Source organism: Choloepus didactylus, chromosome 8, assembly GCF_015220235.1.
Source record: "Choloepus didactylus isolate mChoDid1 chromosome 8, mChoDid1.pri, whole genome shotgun sequence".
Classification (NCBI taxonomy): domain Eukaryota; kingdom Metazoa; phylum Chordata; class Mammalia; order Pilosa; family Megalonychidae; genus Choloepus; species Choloepus didactylus.
The window spans coordinates 5,916,173-5,940,649 of NC_051314.1; the positions used below are offsets into that span (position 1 = coordinate 5,916,173).

General features: G+C 57.1%; 1 protein-coding gene across 2 annotated transcripts in view; it reads right to left on the minus strand.

The window, feature by feature from the left end:
- FBLN1 (fibulin 1) overlaps window positions 1-24,477 on the minus strand; it is a 77,074-nt gene that overhangs the window by 24,390 nt on the left and 28,207 nt on the right. Inside the window, exons 7-15 of one of the 2 annotated variants that reach the window (XM_037847089.1) lie at window positions 23,954-24,091; window positions 22,689-22,826; window positions 18,418-18,561; window positions 17,479-17,607; window positions 16,659-16,784; window positions 14,156-14,275; window positions 13,182-13,313; window positions 11,372-11,495; window positions 4,813-5,272 (exon numbers count right to left, since the gene is read on the minus strand). In XM_037847089.1, the coding sequence (XP_037703017.1) occupies window positions 4,918-5,272; window positions 11,372-11,495; window positions 13,182-13,313; window positions 14,156-14,275; window positions 16,659-16,784; window positions 17,479-17,607; window positions 18,418-18,561; window positions 22,689-22,826; window positions 23,954-24,091 (1,406 nt within the window). In that variant the 3' untranslated portion in view covers window positions 4,813-4,917. Of the gene's footprint in view, window positions 1-4,812; window positions 5,273-11,371; window positions 11,496-13,181; window positions 13,314-14,155; window positions 14,276-16,658; window positions 16,785-17,478; window positions 17,608-18,417; window positions 18,562-22,688; window positions 22,827-23,953; window positions 24,092-24,477 lie in introns of those variants that run through there. The other variant, XM_037847088.1, reaches the window with a different exon arrangement.

The window sequence follows — 24,477 nt, forward strand, 5'->3', positions numbered from 1 at the left end:
CTTCTGATCTCTTTATTTCTTTTTTTGATTTTAAAATGTCTGCCTCCTTCTTTTCAACTTCTATTTCTTTTAAGTGTTTATTAACTTTTGGTTCCTTCTACTTTATTCTATATTTCTGACAGTGCTTTTTACCTTAGTTTTTAATTATTTCCTGAGTTCTGTCAGGTTTTCTAATTCTGACATTATTTTTCATCCATGTTTTGATCATTTTCTTAATGTTTTTAGATTGTTTGGAAGTAGAAAGTTACAGTCTCTGCACACATCCTCCTGGTGTCTTTTCATTACCCATAAAGGTGTTATTCTATCTCTTATTTCCTTTTTCTTAAATCTTGCACAGAAAACTTTCTTAAAACTTTAGAAAGAGCCATAATTCACAGTAGTTTTTCTGACTTCACAGACCGCCCTTGTCTGTTCTTTCTGCCAGTGTGCTTTCTGCTATTCCACCCCTCTTACCTGGCCTTCTATTTCCTTGTCTCTATTGTCTCTCTCCTCCTCAACATCCTATTCATTTCCAACAGTGTCTCCCAGTGTGACACCTGGACCTGGAGAGGACCCAGGGTGGCTCAGTTTCAAGGGGCTAAGCAGCTCCAGCCCCTTCACCCCTCACCACATGCTCCTGGCAGCCTCTGGCCACTGGGGTGCACAGAGTGCCCCCCACTTCCAGCTGCCCTGTCGGATCGGTCCACTGCACTGTCCAGTGAACACCCATTGACCCTGGGGATGAGGGTGGGGTTCTCCTGGTGTCAGGCCCAGTGGACACCCCACTGTTTCCCACTGCTTTCTCTCGCACACAGGCCCACACAGGTCAGCATGCATTGCATTTTGAAGTTCATGGGGATACCCTGTCACCTTTTTTGTAATTGTTTTCCATGGATGTTTGCTTTCCTTACCTAGTCATTCTGTGTGCTTTTTGGTTGGGGTCCAGAGGGCTTCCAAAATGATGCTGCATCTTTTTTTTTTTACATACATATACAGACATGCACGATCAATGAGTTCATGAATACATGCAAAACTGATTAATATCCTAAAGTGCAAGAAAATGCCACTTAACAGGATTATCTTTCCTTCAGGATGGAAATTAGTTGTATCTCTACAAGTTAATTTCTGCCCTCACAGAGTTGTACAATTGCCTAGTGAATAGAAGTCAAACGTATTCAACGTAAACAATCAGATAATTCCCAGATTCCCTGTGCTAGACATTTTGCATATATTATCTCATTTAATCCTTACAGCTCTTTCCTCTACACCACACTGCCTTCTTGTTTAGCTAATAAAATACCCTACTTGGTACTTGGAGTTATAGGATGGGGACTTGAGTCCAGGACTCTCAGAGATGAGGGAGAGGAACAGGCATTTGAAGCAGCCCAGGGCAGAGGTTCAGAGCACAGACCCCAGAGCCCCACCAGGTACAGGCTGTGGGACTTGGAGCAAGTTCCCTGGCCTCTAGGTGCCTCCATGTCCTCCTCATGAAATGGGGATCATTGCACAGGGCTGTCGTGAGGATTAAACGAGTTAAGTGCTCAAAAGGGTACCTGGCCCACAGCAAGCACTACACAAGCATTAGATGATGATGGTGGTGGTGGTGGTGATGATGATGATGATGGTTTCCCCTCTGGATTCTGATTTATACAGAGAAACAGCCAGAAGAACACCACTCTGGGAGTCAGAAGAGATGGCAGCTCTATGAGTCACTAATCTTGGATTTGCCCAAACCCTCTGAACTTCATTCTCCATTTGCATCAAGAACCTGATACAGGACATTCAGGTATCTTTCAATGAATGAAAAAACCAACATTCTTTGAATGTCTACTGTATACCAGACACTGCCTTGTGTATTATTGCATGCAATCTTCAAAATAAACTCATGAAGTGGGCCTTGCTAGTTTTATTTTATAGGTGGAGAAACTGTGGCTCTGAAATGTGAACGACTTACCCAAAGTCTCAGAACTAGTAAATGGCAAGGAGGGGATTTGATGGCCCATTCTTGGTTTTGGTTTTTCACCTGCATGAACTCCCACGGGGTGATCTAGATACACTGTTGTATTAGCCACGAGGACCCACAGGGTGGAGGTGAGCCTTCAGGTAACTTAGACACCAACCCACGTGAGCACTCATTCCCACACACAGAGAAACATCAGAAGGCCCCAAAATGGAGCAGGCCACCTTAAGGAGGAGGGATTTCTACAAACCAACGAGAGTTCAAGCAGAGCTGGACAGTCACACGGTGGGAATGTCATAGAGGGGATTCTGACGAGCCATGGAAGGTTACTGGATGGCCTCTAAAGCACGTCACCCGAGGCTTGGTTTTCCCTCCTAACACTTCTATAGACAGAAAGGGGAAAAGTGCTCCTTTCAGCCTCAGTGATGTGGACTAAGATGAATAAATGATTGAATACAGGGACTGAATCCCTGCCATGTCTTGCTGGCTTCACAGAGGAGGTGACATTTTAACTAAGCCTTGAAAATACCATCAACCCCCCATCATGGATCCATCCATCCATCCACCCACCCACCCACCCACCAATACATTTATTCACGTTTGCGGCTCCTTCTGCTGGCCAAACATTCTGAAGGTGCAGAGAATACGGAAACTAGTCGGACACACTCACCACCTTCCGACAGCCCCCAGGCCAGGGAGGATGCTGAACGAGGAACAACCACAATGCATGGGGGCAAATGCTCTGACGGGGTCCACGTAGTGCTGGGGGAGCCCAGATTAAGGAAAGGCCTCACTTAGGAGATGCCTAGTGAGCTATGTCTTCAAGGAGATAGGAGTTTGCAGGAAGATGGCAAAACGCTGGGAAGGCACCTGCAGAGAAGGGCAGCAACCCTGCGAGGCCAGACCACGAAGCGAAAGGGGTGAGCCGGGCAGGGTGGAAGCAGAAAAGATGCAACTGAAAAGATGGCCGAGGCCGGATCAGGCAGGGCCTTGGATATCCCTCCAAGGGGTCCAAAGCCATCGACGGCTGCAGAAAACCAAGGAAGAGCTCTCAGGAGGGGAGGGACATAACCTAAACGGCTTTCAGAGAGACTGGCTGCAGCCTGGAGAGTGCACTGGAGGATGGGCCTGGAAGCTGGTCCAGTCCAGAGATGGTCAGGGAGAGGCCTGGGAGACAGAGTGGGAGGCTTGGGGATGACTAGTTAGCTAACCTAGTGGCTTGTTAACTCTGGCCTCTGCCTTGAGGCACAGGGCACAGAGTTTATTGTAGATGTGACTTCCCCACTAAACCCTGCTCCTAGACAGCAAGGCGGGGGCACCCCCATCCCGTGCAACTGTAGGAAGGACCTCAGGACTTTGACGTGATTCCACTGAGGTGTCCTGCGTCCCCCTTCCCATTTCTGCTCAGAAAGAACGTCGGCAGTTCATGGCCACAGGGATGCTAAAGACACAAGCCCATGCTGGTGTAATGTCCATTTCCCCAACGGATGTGGCCAGAGAGCCTACCTTGTCGGGAGCTGGGGACACAGCACTGAGCGTGGTGGGCCCACTCCCTCCCTCGCAGAGCCTGCTGGGCGGTGGGGCGGGCAAATGCTAAACACAGATAAACAGGGCTTGCAAACCATGACATGTATTATGAAGGAAAAGTATTATAAGATCAACAAAGGAAACAACCCAGACTGGGGAAAGGGGGCAGGGAAGGCCTCTCCGAGGAAGGAACACTCAAGCCGAGGTTTCACCAGCATTTCCAGCCAAGGGAGCAAAGGCTGTGCAAAGGGCCTGAGGCAGGAAACAGCTCACCAGTGTGGCTCCAGGGAAGCGAGCGAGGGGACAACCAGCCGAGGTCAGGCTGGGGAGGGAAGCAAGAACAACCTTGTGCAAGGCCACACAAGGCACCCTGGGGACGTGCGGGGTTCAATCTAAGTGCAGTAGAAGACATGAGGGGTTTTAAGCCAGGGACTATCATGTGAATTGTGTTTTGAAAAGAGCACCCCGGTTGCTGAGCAGAGGATCAACTGTGGGGAGAGCCGAGTGGACACTGGGAGACCAGCAGTGAATGAGGGATGATGGTGGCTCGGTGGGATCATGGTGGAGGAAGGGAGAGGCGGGGGTCAAGGCCCACTCTGGAGGTGCCGTGACCGATGCAATGTCCAGAGCTTTGGAATCAGCAAACCAGGCAGCCTCTACCAGCTGTGTGCTCTTGGGCAGATCACTCACCCTCTCTGAGTCTGCCTGGGAGGTGCTGCCCCCCTTGCAGGGCTATGGCCAGGCTCGGGGGTGGTGCCCACGTGGGACCTGCTACGCTCAGCGGTGCCTGTGGCTGGCGAGTTCACCGCACTGGCCTCTGCCTCCTCCTGGCCCAGGGCCGGGCTCCCCAGGGGAGGCAGCTGACTGGGTCAGGCCAGAGCAGGCCCAGGGTTTCCCACAGCAGATTTGGGCTTCTTGTCAAGACAGAGTGGGTGGCCTGAGTGTCCTTGGGACCTCGGCTGAGTCCTTCCCTGTCTTGGGGCCTCAGGTGCCACCTTTGCAAAATGAGGGGGGACCTGAGCTTGAAACCTGAGGGCCCTGCTCAATGTGACTTTCATCTCTGGGGTCAACCCAGCAGAACAAATGAGGTTTGGAGGCAGTGCTGATTCACCTGAAATGATGCAGGCTGAGCCTCGTGCTCCCCTCGCCTGCCTCCCTGGGGGTACGGGCACATACACGACATGTCCCCATGACCAGGAACCCCCAGGCGCAAGCCCATCTGCGGCAAACGCTCCCCAGTCACCCCTCGGGGTCACCGGACAGCGGTGAGTGTCCAGCCCAGCCCTGGATGAGAAGCAGCAGCCGCCCACGACTCCGCCAAATAAAACCCGGGCCCATGAGCACGCCGTGCAGGCTGGTCTGCTACAACTTTATTAAAATCCCGGGAGGGGAGGGTGAGGAAAGCAACAAGGGGGAGCCCCCGCCCCCGCCCCACAGCCCAAAGCAAGCACTCAGAGCTCGGCGGACACAAAGATGAAAAGCTTGGCCACAAAGGAGCTGACGGTGCCGTGGCGGTGCAGGTCCATCTTGACAGTCAGGAGCAAGTCCCGGGGCTCGGGCACGGGCTTGGCGAGGACCACCACCCCGCTGTGGCGGCTGACCTTCCGCGTGGTGAAAAAGCCCTCCTCGTTGCCGCCCGTGATGGCCAGCTGCATGCTGTCCCCGGGGACCGTGCTGGAGGGCCCCATGCGGAACACGTCCGCGGGCACTTGGATGTTGGTGGGGAAAGAGAGGTGATAGTAGGTTATTCGCAGGGGCAGCTTGGGGCACTCCTGGGTCTCCTGGCAGGGCAAGCGCTCGCAGCGGCTGCAAGAAAAGTGGACAGAGACGAGAAGAGGGTTAGGGCAAATCCAGCAAGCGGGGACAACGGAGCACAAGGCAAGCGCGGGCTCGGGGGGGGCCCTCTGCCGGGCCCCCCGCCGCCCCTCTGGCCAATCCTGCCAACGGGAGGAGCACCCTCACTCACCTGGGGGAGGCGCCGTGGGACCTCCGGGCCGCGGGCTCAGGCATTAGCCTCTTCCAACGCCCCCCGAGGGCTCCGGGGGGCTGGGGCCAAGGGCGGTGCCCTGAGCGAGGTGTGTCCCCTCGTCACAGGCAGAGCCCCACCCCGGCCGCACGCATGGGGTGCACCCTGCCCTCGAGTGCCGTCCAGGGCAACATGGGGCTCTCGGGTGACCGTCTCCACCACTAGCGATCGCGGCTACTGCCACATACTGTGCGCTTTGCTACTCATCATGGCACGTTTCTTCAGCAATCACTACAACTGCACCATGGGGGCAGGGGAGGCCCCCCTTTTCACGTGAGGAAACGGAGGCTCAGAGAGGGTAAGTGGCTTTCCCAAGGTCCCAGAGGCAGCGAGGAGGGAGATTTGGGCTCAGGCAGTTAGGTCTTCCCCCAGTCCCCAGGCCATCACTAAACCTCGTGCTCTGGGCCCAGTTCCCCATCTGTGTCCACAGGGCCAGCTCAGGGCCTGGACCAGAGACAAGGAGAGGTTCTAACAGACTCTGACTTCCTGTGACAGGACGGGGACAGATCCCAACTTCCTGTGACAGGACAGGAAGTTTCCATCTTCCTGTGACATGATGGGGGCAGATCCCAACTTCCTGTGACAGGACGGGGACAGATCCCAACTTCCTGTGACAGGACAGGAAGTTTCCATCTTCCTGTGACATGATGGGGGCAGATCCCAACTTCCTGTGACAGGACGGGGACAGATCCCAACTTCCTGTGACAGGACAGGAAGTTTCCATCTTCCTGTGACAGGACGGGGATAGATCCCAACTTCCTGTGACAGGACGGGGACAGATCCCAACTTCCTGTGACAGGACAGGAAGTTTCCATCTTCCTGTGACAGGATGGGGACAGATCCCAACTTCCTGTGACAGGACGGGGATAGATCCCAACTTCCTATGACAGGATGGGGACAGATTCCAACTTCCTGTGACAGGACAGGAAGTTTCCATCTTCCTGTGACAGGATGTGGACAGAACCCAACTTCCTGTGACAGTGACAGGGAAGATCCCAACTTCCTGTGACAGGACGGGGACAGACCTCAACTTCTTGGACAGTTTGGGGAAGATCCCAACTTCCTGTGTCAGGACAAGGACAGATCCCTTGTGACTGGCTGAGGACACATTATTTCCCACCTCCTGAGCCCCAGCCCCAGCCCACTCTGTGGGCAGCTGCCCGGGAAGCAGAGCCAAGGAGCAGAGCCCACAGGTCTTGGCAGGGCCCGTGCCAGAAGTGCCACCATCTTGACTGTGTTTGAGTTCTCCAGTCAAGAGCAGCCTGTATCCCGCTCTTCTGAATTACTTCCCTTCCAGCTTTTAAAGTTTCCTTGCCTTCTGTTGGGATACTTGGAGTTATTTTACTTTTGAAATTTATTGGGCAGGGGCCTCTTTTTACATCCTATTTCCAGGCTGTTCATCGGGACTGACAGGAATCTTACATTCGCTCGGCTGTTTATCATTCTGAGCTCTCTGGAAGGACAGTCCTGGAAATGAGCTCCACGCTACCATAGATACGTGAGGATCGAGAACACTGAAGAGGGGCGTCCTGCCTGGGAGGGGGCCCAGTGGCAGAGGGGAGAGGTGGGAGAGAAGGGGGGCACAGGTGCTGCCAAGGGGCATACCCCCCGAGAGGTGCCCAGGCCCAGCCAAAGGGTTGTGCTCCAAGTGACTTGGGAGACGGCCTCTGAGGAGCTGGGCGCTGGGCAGGGCTGTGGAACCCTGGGAGGGGTGGTGGCTCCCACCAACTGTGCTTCTCGGACCACCAAGGTTTCTCCTTCCACTTGCTCATTGACTACATGTCTGTGTAGGTGGCAGGTTTGGGCTTTAAAACCTCTACACACACACACACACACACACACACACGCACACACACACATGCACACACACACACACACACGCACACACCAGCAGTGCCTGGCCAATGGATGAACTAGTCTCCCGCAGGTGGTTTCTGCCTCCCCACTTTTATCCCGTTGGCTGTCCCCCCACCCAAGAACAGGGGATTTTGATTAACCCGGCCTGTGCCGAGGTGAGGAACACGATGTGTGTGTGATGTTCCAGTTCAGCCCCTGTGGCCATTACACACCAGGGGGCCGGGCTCCTCCCGCTTTGGTGATCCCCCCACTCCGGACCCACAGAGCCACCCATCAGAGCACTTCTAGCCCTTCCTCACGCCAACTGGGCGATGCTGGGCCTGGCTCCTTCCAGACCACTCCACGCTAAGGGCAGGGCCGTGGCTCTTTGACTTTTTCTCCAGAACCCAGCACAGGTGTGGTGGCTACTGTGTGCTTAGTTAATGTTTGCTGCACAGAAATACAGGTCCCTGATTTTCTTGGCCGGTCCCAACTTCAGCGATCCTATCCTGCTCTAGATGAAGTTATTGAAACGTCTCAAAAATGACAACTCCTGCACCGGGCACATGACCTGTCAGACTGAGGATGGCACAAAACTTTCGTTAGCCAGGACGTCTCGTCTGGGGAGGGGCTGTTGCCGCGGAAGCTATGACAGATGAGGGCGGGTCACCCCCAGCCCCGGCCCCAAGGGGCAGGTTCCAGGGACCACAAGCCCTGGTGTCCCCTTGTCACACTGCAAATCCTGGATCACGTGTGCATTAGAGAACAATGTGTCCTACATTTTCAGTTCAACCAATGTACTCGGAACACCCCAGGTTCCACAAAAAAGCAGCCATGGAGGGCCACGCCACACATCAGAGGATAGAGGTCCTAAGGTCCAAGCCCCCTGTCCCGAGAGGCAGCGCTGCTCCGGCCACCCCGGGCTGTCCGAGCATCTACGGTCACCCCTGCCAGCTCCTGTTCTGGTGACAAACCCAAGTAATGGGCCAAAGCAAAGGGGCCGTTGAGGGCCCCTTCCCTCCCAAAGTGGCAGCCGAGGCTGCCTGGGTGCACTCGGGCTTTCAGAAACCGGGGGCTGGCCCCACTGGGGAGAGAAGGAGGGTGTTCCAGCCTCACAGGCTCCACGACAGCTCTGACACCTCCCACGGCCAGGGCGCACGGTCACAGATTGGTGTGGCAGTCGGGAGCTGTGGGAAGCCAGCCAGGCTGGGAGCCCGTCTGTCCTCTGTCCCTCTGTGACCCCCCTCCAGCAGGACTGGCATGCCGCGGGGTACCCTATCCCGAGCTGACTCCAGGGGGGTGCTCTATGGGGAGGCTCCGTCCCCATGGTCATGAGTCACCCCACCAGGATCGGAGAGAACAACCTTATCACCCCCATTTTACAGCTGGGACAATAGAGGCTCCCAGAAGCTAAGGAACCTGCCCACGGTCACGCGACCTAGGCGCAAACCCAGGACCCCAGCATGGCAGTGAGGCCGCGCCCAGGGAGAAGAGCTGCCAGGCCAGGACCCTCGGCCGCGGGGTCCCCTGCGCCTTCCCGCTCCATCCCCTTCCCGGCCTCTGCTCAGGTCGCCCGGTGGCCCTGCCAGGAGGACGGAGTGAATAAAATCGCAGTCGCACTTAAGCGGGAACAGCTCTGGAGGGTCGGGGTGTCATCCTCCCCGGAAAGGCAGGGAGGGCGCGGGAGACTCCCCTCCAGGTAGGGACCCCGGGCTGGACCCACGGCAGCCCTTACCTATTGAGGACAGAGCCCCTTCTCCATCGGCCCCACGGGGGCAGCTGGGGGAGCCACAGGCTCCAGAACACGGGGCCCGGGTTTTGGCTGAACGACCCGTGTCATTGCTCCGAACTCTTTCGTTCCACTGTTTAAGCCATGTCCACACCCCTGCTCCAGCCCCACTCTCGGCTCCTCCCCTCCACCTGGCCCCTCTCCTCACCTTGGCTCCTCCCCTCGGCCTGGCTCCTCCCCTACACCTGGCCCCTCCCCTCCACCTGGCTCCTCCCCTCTGCCTGGCCCCTCCCCTCTGCCTGGCCCCACCCCTCCACCTGGCCCCTCTCCTCACCTTGGCTCCTCCCCTTAGCCTGGCTCCTCCCCTCCACCTGGCCCCTCCCCTCCACCTGGCCCCCTCCCCTCCACCTGGTTCCTCCCCTCTGCCTGGCCCCTCCCCTCCACCTGGCCCCTCCCCTCCACCTGGCCCCTCTCCTCACCTTGGCTCCTCCCCTTGGCCTGGCTCCTCCCCTACACCTGGCCCCTACCCTCCACCTGGCCCCCTCCCCTCCACCTGGTTCCTCCCCTCTGCCTGGCCCCTCCCCTCCACCTGGCTCCTCCCCTCTGCCTGGCGGCGCCACACCCAGTCACCTCCCTCCCCCTGCCTCGCCCTGCCTCCCCCCGCGTGGGGCCCTCCCCAGCACTCCTGGCACTCCCCAGTTACTGCTATCTTGCTCCTAGGGGGCACTGGGCAGGGCTGTGGCTTCTGTGGGCCCCTTGTCCAGCCAGGTGCCACGTGCAGTGGGTCTACAGAAAACCTCCCCCCCACACTGGGCCTACAGTGAATGTTCCCCAAATACACAGTGGGTCCATGGTGAACACTGCCCAAACGTACAGTGGGCCTGTGGCAAATGAGTCCCAAACACACAGTGGGCCTGCGGCGAACATGTCCCAAACACACAGTGGGCACACAGCAAATGTGCCCCAACGCAGAGTGGGCCCACGGCGACCGTCCGTGCAGACCCTGCTGTTTCCCCACAACCAGCCGACAAATCAGAGCCTGGGTTCCCAGGAAGGAAGCCTGGGCAGAACCTCAGGGATCATCTAGTTCAACTGCTCCATTTTACAGACCCAGAGCAGGAAGCAACCTGCCCCAAATCCACGAGGACCCAGATCCCAAACAGGCAAATGACCTTCTCCAGCAGGGAGGGGACGAAAGGCTCCCGTAGCACGAGCCGACACGAGGTGGCAAGCTGAGTCCTGAGGATTCCAGCCACAGCCACGGCCCCCCTGGCCGACCTGCCCCGGGCTCAGCAGAGCAGGGAGACCCCAGCGGCAGGGGCAGCCTCCCCTCCTTGGGTTCTGTGGCTGAGCAGCCAGTCTTCTGGAAACCTCAAACCCAGACTCCAACAAGTGCCTGGGAGCAAGTGAGCGTCCAATCACAAACGGCAGCAATCTCAGACTGAAGACCCGGAACTTTCCTCACAGCTCAGGGAAGCCGCCCCACTGCCCCTGGGGTGTTGTGTGACCCACGAGCTCTTTGGAAAGCCCCCTGCTTGCAAACTCAATTCAGCAGTGGCTTTCCTGGACCCAGGCACAGGAAGGAAGCAAGCTTTGGGTTTTCAGGCTGACAAAAACACATGCCAGGGAACACACTGATCTGGGGGAGCAGCCAGGCAAGCAAACGAGCAAGCCCAATGCTGGAAGAATCGAAGGGCCGCGAAGGAAACTGGAGATGTTTGAGCAGCTCATGCTCCGGCCTCCAGCAAGCTGGAGGCCAAGCCAGAACCATGAGCCAGGGCAGCCCAGCCCCCCAGCAGGCCCCCAAGCCCGGGCAGCGCATGCTGAGGCCAGGACTGACCAGCATTGTTCCCACATGGTCCCCAGGCTGAACAGAATCTGACTTTCGGGTGGGGTCACCTAATGACGACAAGTCACATGGGCTCACTAGCTGACAGCAGATGTGGAGTCACAGTTCCTGGCTCCTCTGGGTAGACAGGGCGTGTTCTGATGCCCACATCTCGCAGATGAGGAAATTGAGGACTGGAAAGTTCTCCTGGGCCCAGAGCTCTGCACTGGGCCACGAGAGGCCTGTGGTTCCTGCCTGGCTCCACACAGCTCTGCAACCACTACCTTGGCTTTCTGAGAGCAGGCTCGCGGGCGTCTGGGGCCTGGAACCAGGGATCAGCTGACCCTCAAGTTTCCTGAGACCCCCGTGGGAGGACCCTGAGGTCACGGCTCATTCATCAGCCCCCCACTCCGTCCCCCATGGCCCAGGCTTGGAGCAGGGCCACCGGGAGGGCGGCACAGACGGTCACGGGGCCGAGCGACTTACGTGTCTGCGGAGTGGCGGTAGTTCTCGGGGCACTTGAAGGACAAGCAGCGGAAGCCGCCCTGGATGTTGAAGCAGGTCTCGTTGATGGTGCAGTTGTGGATGCCAGTCACGCACTCATCGATGTCTGCGGAGACCCGAAAGCGGCGCGGTGAGGGCCGAGCCCGTGGGGACCCACCCAGCCTGCCAAGGGGTGTCCGGGCTCCCAGCAGCCAGGGCAGTGACAGAGCAGGGGTCTCAGCACCCCAGCCTGGGCCCTGGCAGGTGCTTTTCTTTCTAGGATATTTCTATTTCCGGGATATTGACTTATCACTCGGCACCCCAAGGGCTCTAACAACACAGCAGACACTGCACGGCCGGCTCTGCAAGCATTTGGCGGAAAGAATTCACCTAGTTCTCCCATCGATTCAATGAGGCAAGCACTGCTGCACATTAGCATCCTCATCTGGGGAGGAGTCCAGAGCGGCTGTGACTCGCCTGAGGTTGCACAGCTTGCGAGTGGCAGCACCGAGCTTGGGACCCAGGAAGGGGAAGCCAGCGTCCGTGCCTTAAGCCCCCTGGGCCCCTCTCACCCACATAGCCCCCAAGGCACGTCCCCCGTCCTTTACGCGGGTCCCGTAATGTCCCGGGAGGGAATGAGCAGGAGCTACCAGCTCCTTGCTAAGCACGAGGCTTAAAGGGGGCTAGGTCTGGCCCAGTGTCCTGCGACGGGGACTGCTCAGGCTGGACGGGAACAGGCCTGGGGGCCTGCACTGCCGGGCTCGGTGTGAAGGAAAGGTGGAACCCCAGGGGAGAGGAGATGGCCCCTTCCCACGGAGACCCGGAGCAGCCAAGGGGTGGGCTCAGTGGATGTCACCGAGCCCCAGAGGCACCCAAATGCCCGCTTGTCGGTGGGAAAACACCCCTTTCCAGTCTCCAATGCCTCAGCTCAGGAATGAGCCTTTTTCTGTGTCTGGGCAGGACCCCAGGCCGCGGGGAGGGAGCCTGGGCAAGGCAGGGAAGCCCTCTGCTCCATCGGAAATGGGAGGCCAAAGTGGGGTCCACCTGGAGCTCTGAGGGTGTTGTCCACAGGAAACCCCACGGCTCCTGCCTGCCTTCAAGCACGGCCAGAAACTGCGTCTAAAGAACGTGAGGGGCTGTGTGGGGAACCACCGGAAGGGGCTGGGCAGACCCAGTCGCTGTAACTCAGCTCCTGGGGCCCCCTGGGAGTGAGGTCAGCGTGGGCATTCTGGGGTCACTCGTTCATGCACGACACTGACTAAGCCCCCCTCCCAGTTCTCGAGGGAGGTTATAGGACGGGGCTGAGCCCAGAGCACCACACAGGAAGGGGAGCCGAGCTTACGGTGACTTGGACCCTCACAGCCGTTAGTGCCCAGAAATATGGGGTCCGATCTCGGTGTTTCCACCCCCGAGGCCCACGTCTGTCCCTCACCTGACTGCACCCCAGGACGGGGGCCCCGCCCCCCTGCTCACTCCTTTGCCCTCAACGCCTGGCCCAGGAGGGGTCTTCTGGGCACAAAGAGTCCAGTCAGGCCAAAAGCCTCCTGTTCCCCCGAAGACAGGCATCTTTCTAAAGCCGTCAGCCCTCACTCCAGCCTCCTCGGGCAGCAGAAGGCAGGGGCAAGGGCTCAGGTCTGTGGGGGGCCGGGAAGGGGAGACTGGGTATTGGGGTTCCCAGGACACCCTGAGTTGGGGAGGCTTGGAAGCTTAGAAGCTCATCCTGCAGCTGGGAGCTGCCCGGCCTCAGGGCTCCCGCTCCCCTGAGGATCCCCGCGTGTGGCCTGAGCAGCTTGGGGGGCACCGCCACGCTCACCTTGGCAGTTGCGGCCATTGGGGGCCAGCCTGTAGCCGGAAGAGGGGCAGCTGCACTGGAAGCTTCCAGGGATGTTGAGGCAGCGGTAGGAGCAGATGTGGCCCCCGGTGGGCAGGGCGCACTCGTCGATGTCTGCAACAGCAAAGCCCACCCTCAGCAACCTGCTTCCCTGGACTTGGCCACGGACCCCAGCTGGGCTATGTCTCCCCGGTGGGCTGGGTTGGGGGCTGGGGGTGTGGTGTCCCAGGGCGAGCTGGACACAGGGGGTCTCAGTGCTGGGGGCAGCCTCAGAGAACATGAAGTCAGAAGGGGAAACTGAGGCCCGGGGAGCAGGGGGAGCAGCCTAGGGTCCCCCAGCAAGTTCAGGGGCCAGGGCTAATTATTTCATACCTGTTGGCAAAAAAACGCACCTTCTAAAACGTGGCATATAAACAGCCACGACCATAACAGTGGTTGTTACTTGAGCAGCTGTGGTGTGCTAGGAACAGAGTTAGTTGTCTCTTGTCCATGTTTGGTGTAATCTCCAGCAAGCCAGTGAGTGTGGCACTAACCGCCCAGCTTACTGAGGAGGAGACAGCAGCCCACCCACAGCTGGGAGTCAGGGGTGTGTGAGGCCCGAGCCCCCTGTGGCACCGTCACGGCCAAGACTTGGGATACAAAGTCCCCACCACACAGCAATCCTCACCGTTACATGTTTATAAAAGAAAAATCCAGGCAGTTGGCTTACTCCTTTCCAAACCTCACTCTCAACTATGGGTTAAATGTGTCCAGATAAATCTTAGTGTGTGTGGGGGGTGGGTGGGACACCTGCCAGCTTTAAAGGGTGGGAAATGGGGTTCTCCCAGGGGCCTCATTTCCAGAGCCATCCCAGCAGGCCCCCTCCCAGGGGCTCTGAGCCCGGAGAGCCTGAGGCTGCTGGATGTCGGAGTGTGGCGCGGGCTGTCACCTCCCTCCGCCAAGCAGGGGGCCCTCACCTTCGCAGGTGACCCCGTCCACGTCGCTGAGCTTGTAGCCGCGCCGGCAGTAGCACTGGTAGGAGCCGTAGACGTTGGCACACTCCTGGCTGCAGGGGTTGCTGTTACACTCGTTCACGTCTGGAATAAAGGGGGTCCCCATGGCCACCGCTCAGAGCTGTGACTGCAGCCGCCGCGAGCATCGGTGCTGGGGTGCAGTGTGACCCCAATGTCACCTGAGGGAGGCGGCCCCTGGTCCAGCCCCTCACGCTGCCCTGCTTCAGGCTGCAACCTCTCCCGCTGGGATGGCACTAACAGCCCCCCGGTCTCAGCTCCCTCCAGTCTGGGACCCCCGCCCCCAGGTGCCAGGGGCAGTTCCAGCTCTCAGTGCACATCTGACGGCGGCCTCCAGGGTGACAGTGACGGAGCCTTTCCTGGCCCGGCCTGCCCATGGGGCAACGTTCCTAATACCCCAAAGCTCTGAACTCCCCAGGCCCCCCAGCAACTCAGGGCATTTGCTCATCTGCCCCCTTTGCCTAGAGCAGGGGCTGGCAAATTACAGCTCCCAGGGCCCAAATCCGGCCCACCACCTGTTTTTGTCAATAAAGTTTTACTGAAACACCGCACACTCCTTCGGTTTGGTATCAGCCATGGCTGCTTTTGTGCCAGGACAGCAGAGCTGAGACGGTGCAGCAGAGACTGTGTGCGACCCCCAGGGCTTAAAGTACTGATTGTTTGAGGCTTTTGGAGAAAAAGCTTACTGACCCCTGACCTAGGCCTCCCTTCTCGCTTTCATTTACCGCGAGTTCTCGGCAGGGCGGCAGGGGTGGTCAGCCCACGTCTGCCGTGACCCCACCTGCTCCCCTCTGCCCAGGGTCTCTCGTTTCATCTTAGAAACAAGCCTCAAAGGCAGAACCATCTTCCTGCCACACGCCCGGGGCGGGCGCTTAATGAACGCTCATGGAGGTGACGCAGCGAGGCTGGCCGGGGCCCGGGCTCTGTGCACAGTTTCCCACCAACACGGACATGGGGGCCGACCCCCGTCATTTAGGGGGCTCAGGCACGGAACACGCCGGATGGCAGCAGCAGTGCCGACAGTACCCGTGTCATCTGTGTCGACCTGGGCCAGGCACAGCCGTGAGCCGTTTCCAGCCTCCACCTGGATTTGCCCTTGTGGTACCCCAAGAGGTGGGCTCTGCTGCCCCCATTTTGCAGATGGGAACATCAAGGCCCACAAGTGTTGTGTGACTTTGTCAAAGCCACAGAGCCAGCAAGTGGCTGAGCTGGGATGTGGACCCAGGCCCGGGGGGCCCCAAGCGTGAACCCTGCTCCTTTTCAACAGACTGGAGCAGGGATGGGGGGTGGCTGGTCCTCGACGACAACTCCTGGAACCCCCGGGAAGCGAGAGGCTGTTGTCTGTCTCCCTGCCCACCCTCCAGGTGAAGAATCACATGCACTGGAGCGAGCGCAGTCTGGAGTCTCCCACATCTGTGATCTTATCAGCAAGGTCTCCCTCTTCACCCAGAATTTGAAGACTTGCCGTGTCCTGAGCCCGGCCCTCTCACTGCCCTCTGGGCTGCTGCACAGTGTGGGACAGGAGCCGAGACGCAGGGGACAGGCTTGCCAGGGGTCACTTATGGCCCTTGGTCGCTGCTGATGCAGGGTGAGATGTGGCACCCACTGCCCACCTCTCACATGCCAGGCCCCTCATGGAGCCCCGTTCCCACCCCGTGGGCCTGAGGAGCTCAGCGTGGTCAACCTGCTTCCCCGCGAGGACACCGAGGCCAGTGAGCTCAGCCACTACCCAGGGCCACCTCCAAAACCCACCTCTTAACCACCTCCTGCTCGGCCTCCCCAACTAGCTGGGACTCCCCACCCCGCCTCGGAAGGCAGAGGGGATCAGGCCTCTGGTGCACATGGGGGCGGGCGGCCACTTCTGACACCTTTTGAGGCATTTTTATAGTCATTTCCCCTGCAAACCTGCGATCGATGTGTCGCGATGGATTGAATTGTTCCCCTCCCAAAGGAGATGACCCAGTCCTAACTGCCCCCCACTCTGTTGACGTGACCCTACTTGGAAATAGGATCTTTGAGTGCAATTCATTAAGATGAGGCCAAACTGCAGTGCGGAGGGTCGTGATCCAATATGACGGGGAGAACCGGACACAGAGACGCACAGGTGGCACGCGACGGGGGCAGAGGTCGAGCTGTGCCTCAGGCCCAGGAATGTCGCAGACTGCCTGCCAGCTGCTGCCAGACCCCCTCACACCCCAGGGGGAGCCTGGCCGACCCCCTTATGTAGCCTTCTGGCCCCCAGAACTACGAGATGTTTTTGCTGTGTAAGACAAGTCGCCCGCGGTGCTTTGTCACGGCTGCCCTGGCCGATGAAGATGGATGTGCCGGGTAACAAGCATCCCCCCGTGGCCTCTGGGGGGACTGGTGGCTTTCCCAGGAGGAAGGCATTTTGGGGGCATCTACACAGGGGTCACTGCCTGCCCCGGTCCTGCCCCCAGCTCACCCTCACCTTCGCATGAGCGGTCATCGGCTGAGAGCCGGAAGCCCACAGTGCAGCTGCAGAAGTAGGAGCCTGGCATGTTTTCACACTTGTGGCCGCAGAGGCGCCCGGGGTAGCGCTGGCACTCATTGATGTCTGAAAGCAGAGTTCGGTGGGGTGGCTCGGGAATGGCTTGGCCATGCTCCACCCTCCTGCCAGGTGCCCCCATGGCTTCTCCCCCACCTCCTCTGGCTCCATGTCTCAGATCAGAGAGGCAAAGGGACTTGCCCAAACACACAGCAAGCTGACAGGGAGCCGGGGCCAAGCCCTGGCCTGCTGACACCTTGGAGCAGGTGCCCGTCTGCCTGCCAGGGGAGGGTAGGGGTGGGGTACGGCAGATGCCAGCCTCCCTGAAGGCCCTTAGAGGCAGGTGGTGGACACCAGCCAGGCAGGTCTGGCCCCGCTCCAGGCACTTGGCTTTGCTCTCTCATCCTGGGCTAATCGCCCATCCCTGCCCCTGCACCCCGGGGTGGGTGGGACAAATCGCCAGGAGATGATGCACCCTCTCTGGCCTCTGTAGAATGTGGCCTCCAATCTCATAAACACCTGGAGGCTGCAAGCCCAGCAGAGCACCTGTTCTACAGGTGGGGAGACAGGCTCACACCAGGAAGGGCCTGGAGCCCGGGTCTCCTGCTTTGGGGTCTTTTCTTGGGAAGCTGCCAGGACATGGGTTTCTCCAATGACCGCCTCAGAGTTCAAGGTCACCCTGTAGTGCCCAGGGCTGGTCATCCTTGGTGCCCTCCCAGATGGGTTTCCCAAGTCCCTGGAAGGCTCGCGGGGACACACGCACCCACGCACGTCCTGCTGACACTGTTGAAATAGTAACCAGCCGTGCATTCGCAGCGGAAACTTCCAGGGCTATTCAGGCAGCGATGTCCTGGCCCACAGGGCTCAGAGGGTGGCGAACACTCATCCACATCTTGCAAAGGAGAAAGACACGTTTAGAAACCTTTAGGGCATTGGGGTTTTATCCCAAGATCAGAAAGGAAGGCAAGAAAGGAGCAAACCAAAATGCATGTTGGCAAAGCAGCATTGCTCTCTTCACCAACAGGGATTTCATACAGTGCCTGCTGGGTGCCGGCCCGTGGCGGGAAGATGAGCCCGTCCGCTCAGGACACACCTGCTTTGGCCAGCAAGGACTCCAATTACGGCAGGAGGAGCCCAGCACCCCAGGAGAAGCACTGGGAAAGCTCCCCAGAAATCAGAGGGAGGACATGCCTCCCTCCGGCTGACAGGATCTGGGCTGGCTAGACGGAAGAGGACCTGGACCCAAAGACACGTGGGAGCAGGTGGGAACGGTGTTTTGGCAGAGGTCAGAGAGATGCATCACGCCAGGAGCAAAGGGCAGGGCTTGTTGGGGAAGCAGTACGATTTACTGTCAGATTATAAGGTTGGTGAAGTTGGAGCCAGCTCAGGAAGACTGAATTGTAATCAGGGGCGTCTGCACCCTGTTGCACCAGCAAAGGGCTGTGAGCAGGGAGGGGTGACAGCTGTTGGCCCAGGAGGGCTAACTGGACAGATGGACGGGTGGCGGCTGCAGGCAGCAGTCTGGGCTGGGCGTTACTGCACTGGTCCAGGCAAAGGACCATAAACGTCTTTGCTGGGAATTGCCGTGGGAGAGGTGGACAGGTGGAAAAGGCTCGGCTTTGTGGATCTTCTCTCCCCTTCCAGAGAAGGGAGGGTGTGTGCTGGGAGCAGGCAGAAAAGCCGATTTTTTAAAAATACCCACCAACACATCGGTTTCCTTCCTCACTGAGATGGTAGCCACGGCCGCAGGTGGGCACGTTTTTCTGGCATGTGTAGGAGCCCTCCGTGTTGATGCAGGTCTGCCCGACAGGACACGGGGCAGAGAGACTTAAACACTCATTGATATCTACAGCGGAGGAAGATGGAGACATCCATGGTTAAACGGGGCTTCCAAGAACCCAACAATCACAGCGCTGAAGAAACCCATTTCCCTCCTCTGCAAAGCCGCAAGCTGAGGGACCACGATCCCCTTGCCCTGGCCAAGTGGTGGCCTCCTGGCTGGAGACTGCATGGCACACGGGGCCAGCGACTGCCCTCAAATACTGTCCCCCTGGTTTGGCTTCCGGCTGGTAAAGCTTCAACACCTCCACTTTTTGCTGCATTACTGGGCAAAGTCCGCTCCTAAGCTCAGCTCTGCCACCACCGCCACAGCGATTCGATTTGTAGGCCACCCTGTGTTTAAGGACTCCACACACGCTTACCGAGCGTGCAAAGGGAGGCAGAGGGGACCGTGCCCTAGTGCAAGCACCGTAGCCCCCGACGAGGCTGGGAATCCTCCAGGGCCTGGCCCCGCCCGCCTGCCTCCTGCCAGTCCTCTCCTAGCAGTCCATGCGTGAGCCGCAGCAGCACACCTACAGCTCCCAAGAGGCCTTGTAGCATCTCACCTCCAAGCCTTTAGCCACACTGGCCCTGCCCGGGACACACGTCATCTGCTTTTGTAAATAAAGCTTTATTGGAACACAACCACTGCCATTTGTTTATAGACAGTCCATGGCAGCTTTTAAGCCTCAATGGCAGAGCTGAGCAGTTGTGTCCAAGACCAGGTGGTCCGCAAGGTCACTTTCACCCTCTAGCTCATTCCAGAAAGAGCTGGACGATTCACGCTTCTATCAGGAACACGTACGGAGCTTGCCCTTGACCCTGCCCTTCCCTAATGCTGTGCTTCCCCTCAGATTCACACCCCCAAGCTCAGTTCTGTGGGATGCGGGCATCTCTCACGATGTTACAAGCTCCATACAGAGTGACGTCCGCCGGCCGGCAAGCTCCACCCATGGGCCAGGATCAGACCAGTGGCGTCCTCCCTGCTTCCCCAGCCCCAGCGTGATGCCTGCCCACATTCGAAAGTGATGCATCCTGGTTCTAAAATAAGCCGACAAAATCTATGCTAGAAAGTCAAAGTTTCTGCCCTGCTGGCTCCTGCCTCCTGCTTGGGATGTAGCTTCCTGCAGAAGCTCAATAAAGACTCCTAGGATGCATGGATGAATGAATGAATGGGTGGAATGGAAGCACAAACAATGATTAAATAGAAAGGCTGGGTGAGTTTGGAAACACTTTGTATGATCCTTCCCTCTTAGGGATTTGCGGAGAAAAATCCCAGCCGTGAGCTCCCTGTCTCCTCTGCTTGTCCCTTCCCAGGACCCCTTACTGCCGCGGGAGGGCCTGGGAACATCCCGAGAGATCCGTGAGGACAGCGTGCAGAAACCCTGCCCTGGACCCTCACGTCCTCCTCCTAAGAGCAGATGGAGGGCAGGGGGAGGGCGTTAGAAGAAAAATTGAAAGTACAACTCCATGAAGAGGGGAGAGCCTTAGGTCCAGAGTGGTCAAACCGCAGGGTCTGGGAAAATTCTGTTTTATAACAGGGAAAGAGGCACCTACTTTCTAAGACTTGCCCCAAGCTTTGGGCAGCCCCTACCAGGCAGAGCTCTTTGCTGTGGAGCTGCCTGTTGTGCAGGTGGAGGTGGGATCAGATGTGCTCTTGGGGCCCCCGGAATGCTCTAGGAGCTTCAGGAAGATGGATTCTGGCTATGCCTGAGATCAGAGCTTCCCACGAGGGATTGCAGTGTTTCGGGGAATGAGGGTGCTGTCGGCAGATGCGTGCAAGCAGAAGATGTAGGAGTCACCCAGAGCAGGGGAATTGTCCACACCCAACACGAAACCATTGCCCTGTCTTGATAATACTTTCTCCTAATAAAGCATTATTTCTGACAATGTGGTCATTTCTTTTAAAATGACATGAATGTTCTGACATAAAACGATGTCTAAATAACATTGTTCAGTGAGGAAACAAGCAAGTGGCAGAAGAGCCCAGGCCCATTTTCATAAAAAAAATTAAGTCTATGGGATGCAGGAAGCCCGGAAGGACAGACACGGCCTAGCAAGCGAGAAACTTTGCCTTTCTACATTTTTGTTTTGTGTGCTTATTTAAAAATAAACATGTATGCAATTGTTGATGTTAAAAAAAGCACTAATTTTTAAAGAATCAGTCTTGGTTGCAAGGACTGTGGGCACACAAAAAGGGGGGCCCTCAGCCCTGCAGGCCAAGGAAAGGGCAGGCCCAGAAGGATGAATGTTTGGCTTTCGAGGCTTTGGCTGGGGACACAGAGAGATGCTCCCAAAGAACCAGGTGCCACCAGGCATGGGCTCCAGCTGGCCGTGGGCTCCTGCAGGGCTCTGCTCGTTCGCCCGGGCCGTCCCCCAGTCCAGGGGAGGACAGCGAGGGCACTGTCCCCTTTCGCCCTGCACCATTCTGCACCCTCTCGAGGGGTGAGCCGAGACTTGGAAATCAGGGCTGCTTTGGCCAGGAGTCAGGGATTCCACCCTGCACAGCCCCCGCACATCTGGGCAGGACCCTCCTCCCCAGGGGCTCCCACTCACCGCGCCGTGCCGGGCGACAACGGCCCCGTTGGCAGGAGGCTGACCAGGGGCCAACTCACAGGCCAGCCCGGGAGGAGACGGGGCTTTAAAGCAAGAAGCCCAAGGCCAAGTGCACATGGGGAACTTTCCTAAGGGGTCACTTCTACTGGGCTTTAAAGACAATGACAAGGACAAGCAACCTTTCAACCCAAACTACCACTGCCAATAAAAGAGCAGCACGGATTTATCTAAGAAAGGTTGAGATCTCCAAACAAGAAAGGAATCCCCAGTGCCCGGCCTTTTAGGGGTGACATGGCAACCCCGGGGGATATGTAAGGAAGGGGATTTGGGGTTTTGACTACACGGATTAAGGGAAGAGTCTCCCTGACTTCAAAGACAGGACCCGGAAGCTTCCACCAAGCAGCGGACAAGGGAAGGCTGGCAGGTCCAGTCTCAAATGCCCATGGTAGTTACCAGGCCGGGGGGCTCAGCTGGAGGCCACTTCCGGAGAAAGGAGGGGCTCACCTCCCATCTCTGCAAAACGGGGCGCTCTGGCCGGCCTGCCACTCGCCCCCGCCCCACCTGCTTCTCCACTTCAGCCGTCTGACCCAGACCTTCCCTTGCCACAATAGGTTCACAGGTGGTTTTCTTTCCTTTCACATTCATCTTCCTCCAGTAGCAACACAGTATTTTTTGTGTGTGGTAGAATATAAACAACCTAAAACTTTCCACTTGTTATCAGTTTTAAGTGTACAATTCTGCGGCAATAAGTACGTTCGTGATGTCGTGCAACCCCACGGCCATCTAGTTCCAAAATTTTCCGTCACTGCAAACGGAGACTCTGTCCCCCGTGAGCAACAGGTACCCCCCCCACCTCTACCCCAAGCCCCTGGTAAATCCTCGGCTACTTCCTGTCTCCAGGAATTTGCCTATTCCAGATTATTTCGTAGTCGTGAAATCATGCAATATTTTTCCTTTTGAGTCTGGCTTCTTTTCTTTAGCATGTTTTCTGGGTTCTTCCATGAATTACAATTTTGTAACAAAGAGTATTTTTTAAGCAACTCTTTGATAGCTAAAATGGCCTGTGGCAGAGAACTTCCATTTATTTTATTTATGGAATGAGTGCTCCCACGTACGGGGTGTTGCACAATCACCTTGTTTAATCCTTACCTCAAGCCTATAAGTCAGATGTTATGATTATTCCCATTTTATAGAGGAGGAAATCGAGGCTCAGAGGCAGTCGGTAAATTACGTTAGGTCACACTTCAAAACCAGGTGTCCCTGCCTCCAAATCTCCTGCTCTTTTGTTTATACCAGGGGCTGGCAAACGAGGGCCTGGCCCGTGGGCCATATCCAGCTGCTGCCTGTTTTTGTAAATAAACTTTTCTTGGAGCACAGCCAGGCCCATTGGTTTAGTACTGCCTGTGGCTGCTTTCCAGCCACAAAGCGTAGGCTTGAGCAACTGCAGCAGAGACCAAAGGGCCACAGTGCCTACCATATTTACCCCTGGCCCTTTACAGAAAAAGCCTGCTGGCCTCGGGCTGTGCACCCCGCGGCCCCTAAGAGAGGCCGCGGCCCGGGCAGGACGGGCGGACCCGGCACCTGGCCGCAGCGTCTTACCAATACAGTTGCCTAGAGCATCTTGTATAAAGCCACTCTTGCACTGTAGTTTGGGTCTGCAGCGGAAGGATCCCACAGTATTCTGACAGATAAAATCGGGGAGGCAGTTATGAATACCACTGTCACACTCGTCAATATCTGGTACATCATAAAAAAAGGAAATTGTTAGCAAGAGTCCTGCCAGAAGCATCTTACAACACTTTAAAATCACAAGTTTTTTTATTTTTTAAAATTTCATTACTCAAAGTATAACCCAGAACATTCCATCAGAGACTATACACATAGTTAGCCAAATAATGCTTGCATTGCTAAAGACCTCTACACTGACATTTTCCCCAAAGCTCTTATGAAGCAAACTTACTATTAAACAATAAATAACCCAGGCATTTTCCTGGCAGATTTTTTCTTTTTTCATTTCAGGCTACGTGCACATTTAGCTTAGGTCATAAGGCAATTTGTCTTAGTGACAATAAACATGGTCCCTACAAAACATCTGCCCCTAAAGTCTTCCCAGTGTCCCAGATGTGAGCAAGTCTGACTGTCCTGACGGGCTGTGGCCGGGCTGCCCTTCCCTTGAACTTCACAGGTCAAACATTCAAATGTGCAGACAGCTGGCTCGGCCACTGGGTTCAGGGTGTCCAAACCGCCCAGCCCGATTCCGCAGGGCTGGTGTGGCCTGTGCTTGCTCAAAGCCCGCGGGCGTCAGGAGGGTGCGCCTTGCTTTGGAGTCACCCTCAAATCATTATCAGACCAGTGGTTCTGTCCTCTGAAAGGCTCAAAACCCCCTAGAGAAAGGCAGTTCTAAAAGATCCCCATCAGAACCTCATCTGCCAAATAACATCTATCACTCGGCAAGAAGAGGCCACCAAAAGAACGTGCTTTGAACTTCAAGGAAGCCTGGAACCGGATGCAAGGCAGCTGGTGTGCAATTTTTTTTTTTGGTAGAAGGCACATGTGAACACCTGAAATTTAGCCTGCTCTTGTTTTTAAACGATCACGCACTCAGGCTTTTCAGAAATCCCACGAGCGCCATTTACTTGGCACTGAAAGCAAGTAAGTCTTTACTCCTAACAGAACCAGACCCGAGCAGGTGCACTACAGCCGGCTCTCCACACGCTCTGAAAGCCCCTTGCATCCCATCTGCCCTGTGACACCCCCGGCCACTGGCCAGGCAGGGCTGACCACCTCTGTCCTCCAGGGCAGCCACCCTTCCCCACTGCAAAACGTGTGTCCCCCAGGGAGGCGAGCCTGGGCACGGATCTTACCTTTGCAGTCATTGTCCTCCGTGAGCTCGTAGCCCGTCCCACAGCTGCTGTCACGCTGGCAGCGGAAGGAGCCCACGGTGTTAACGCAGGACTCCCCCAGCCGGCAGCTGTGGCTGCCGGTGATGCACTCATTGACATCTAGGGGAGAGGAGACCCAGGAGTGGCCGGCGAGAATGGCCAATCCTTCCGCTGTAGCAGAAGGAATTTACCAGAAGGCGCAGCAGAACTGGCTCCCCGCACCTGTCGAATCACCCGTTCAACCCAAGCTGGGTCCCGGCCCGTGCACCTCGTGGTACGGCACCATGAGGACGTGCCACCACTTGGTCCTCGGCAACACTCTCATCTTGGGCCGCCTTCCCCCTCTCATGAACCAGGGCCCAGAGAGGCTGAGGGAGCAGCCCGAGGCTGCCCAGCACAGCCAGATCCAGAGCCTTGGCTGAGCCCAGCCCTGGTCCTCATGCCCAACACCAGTGTTTCCGTCCTCTGCGTATGAGCCTTGGCTGGGGCTGCTGCACAGTTCCAGG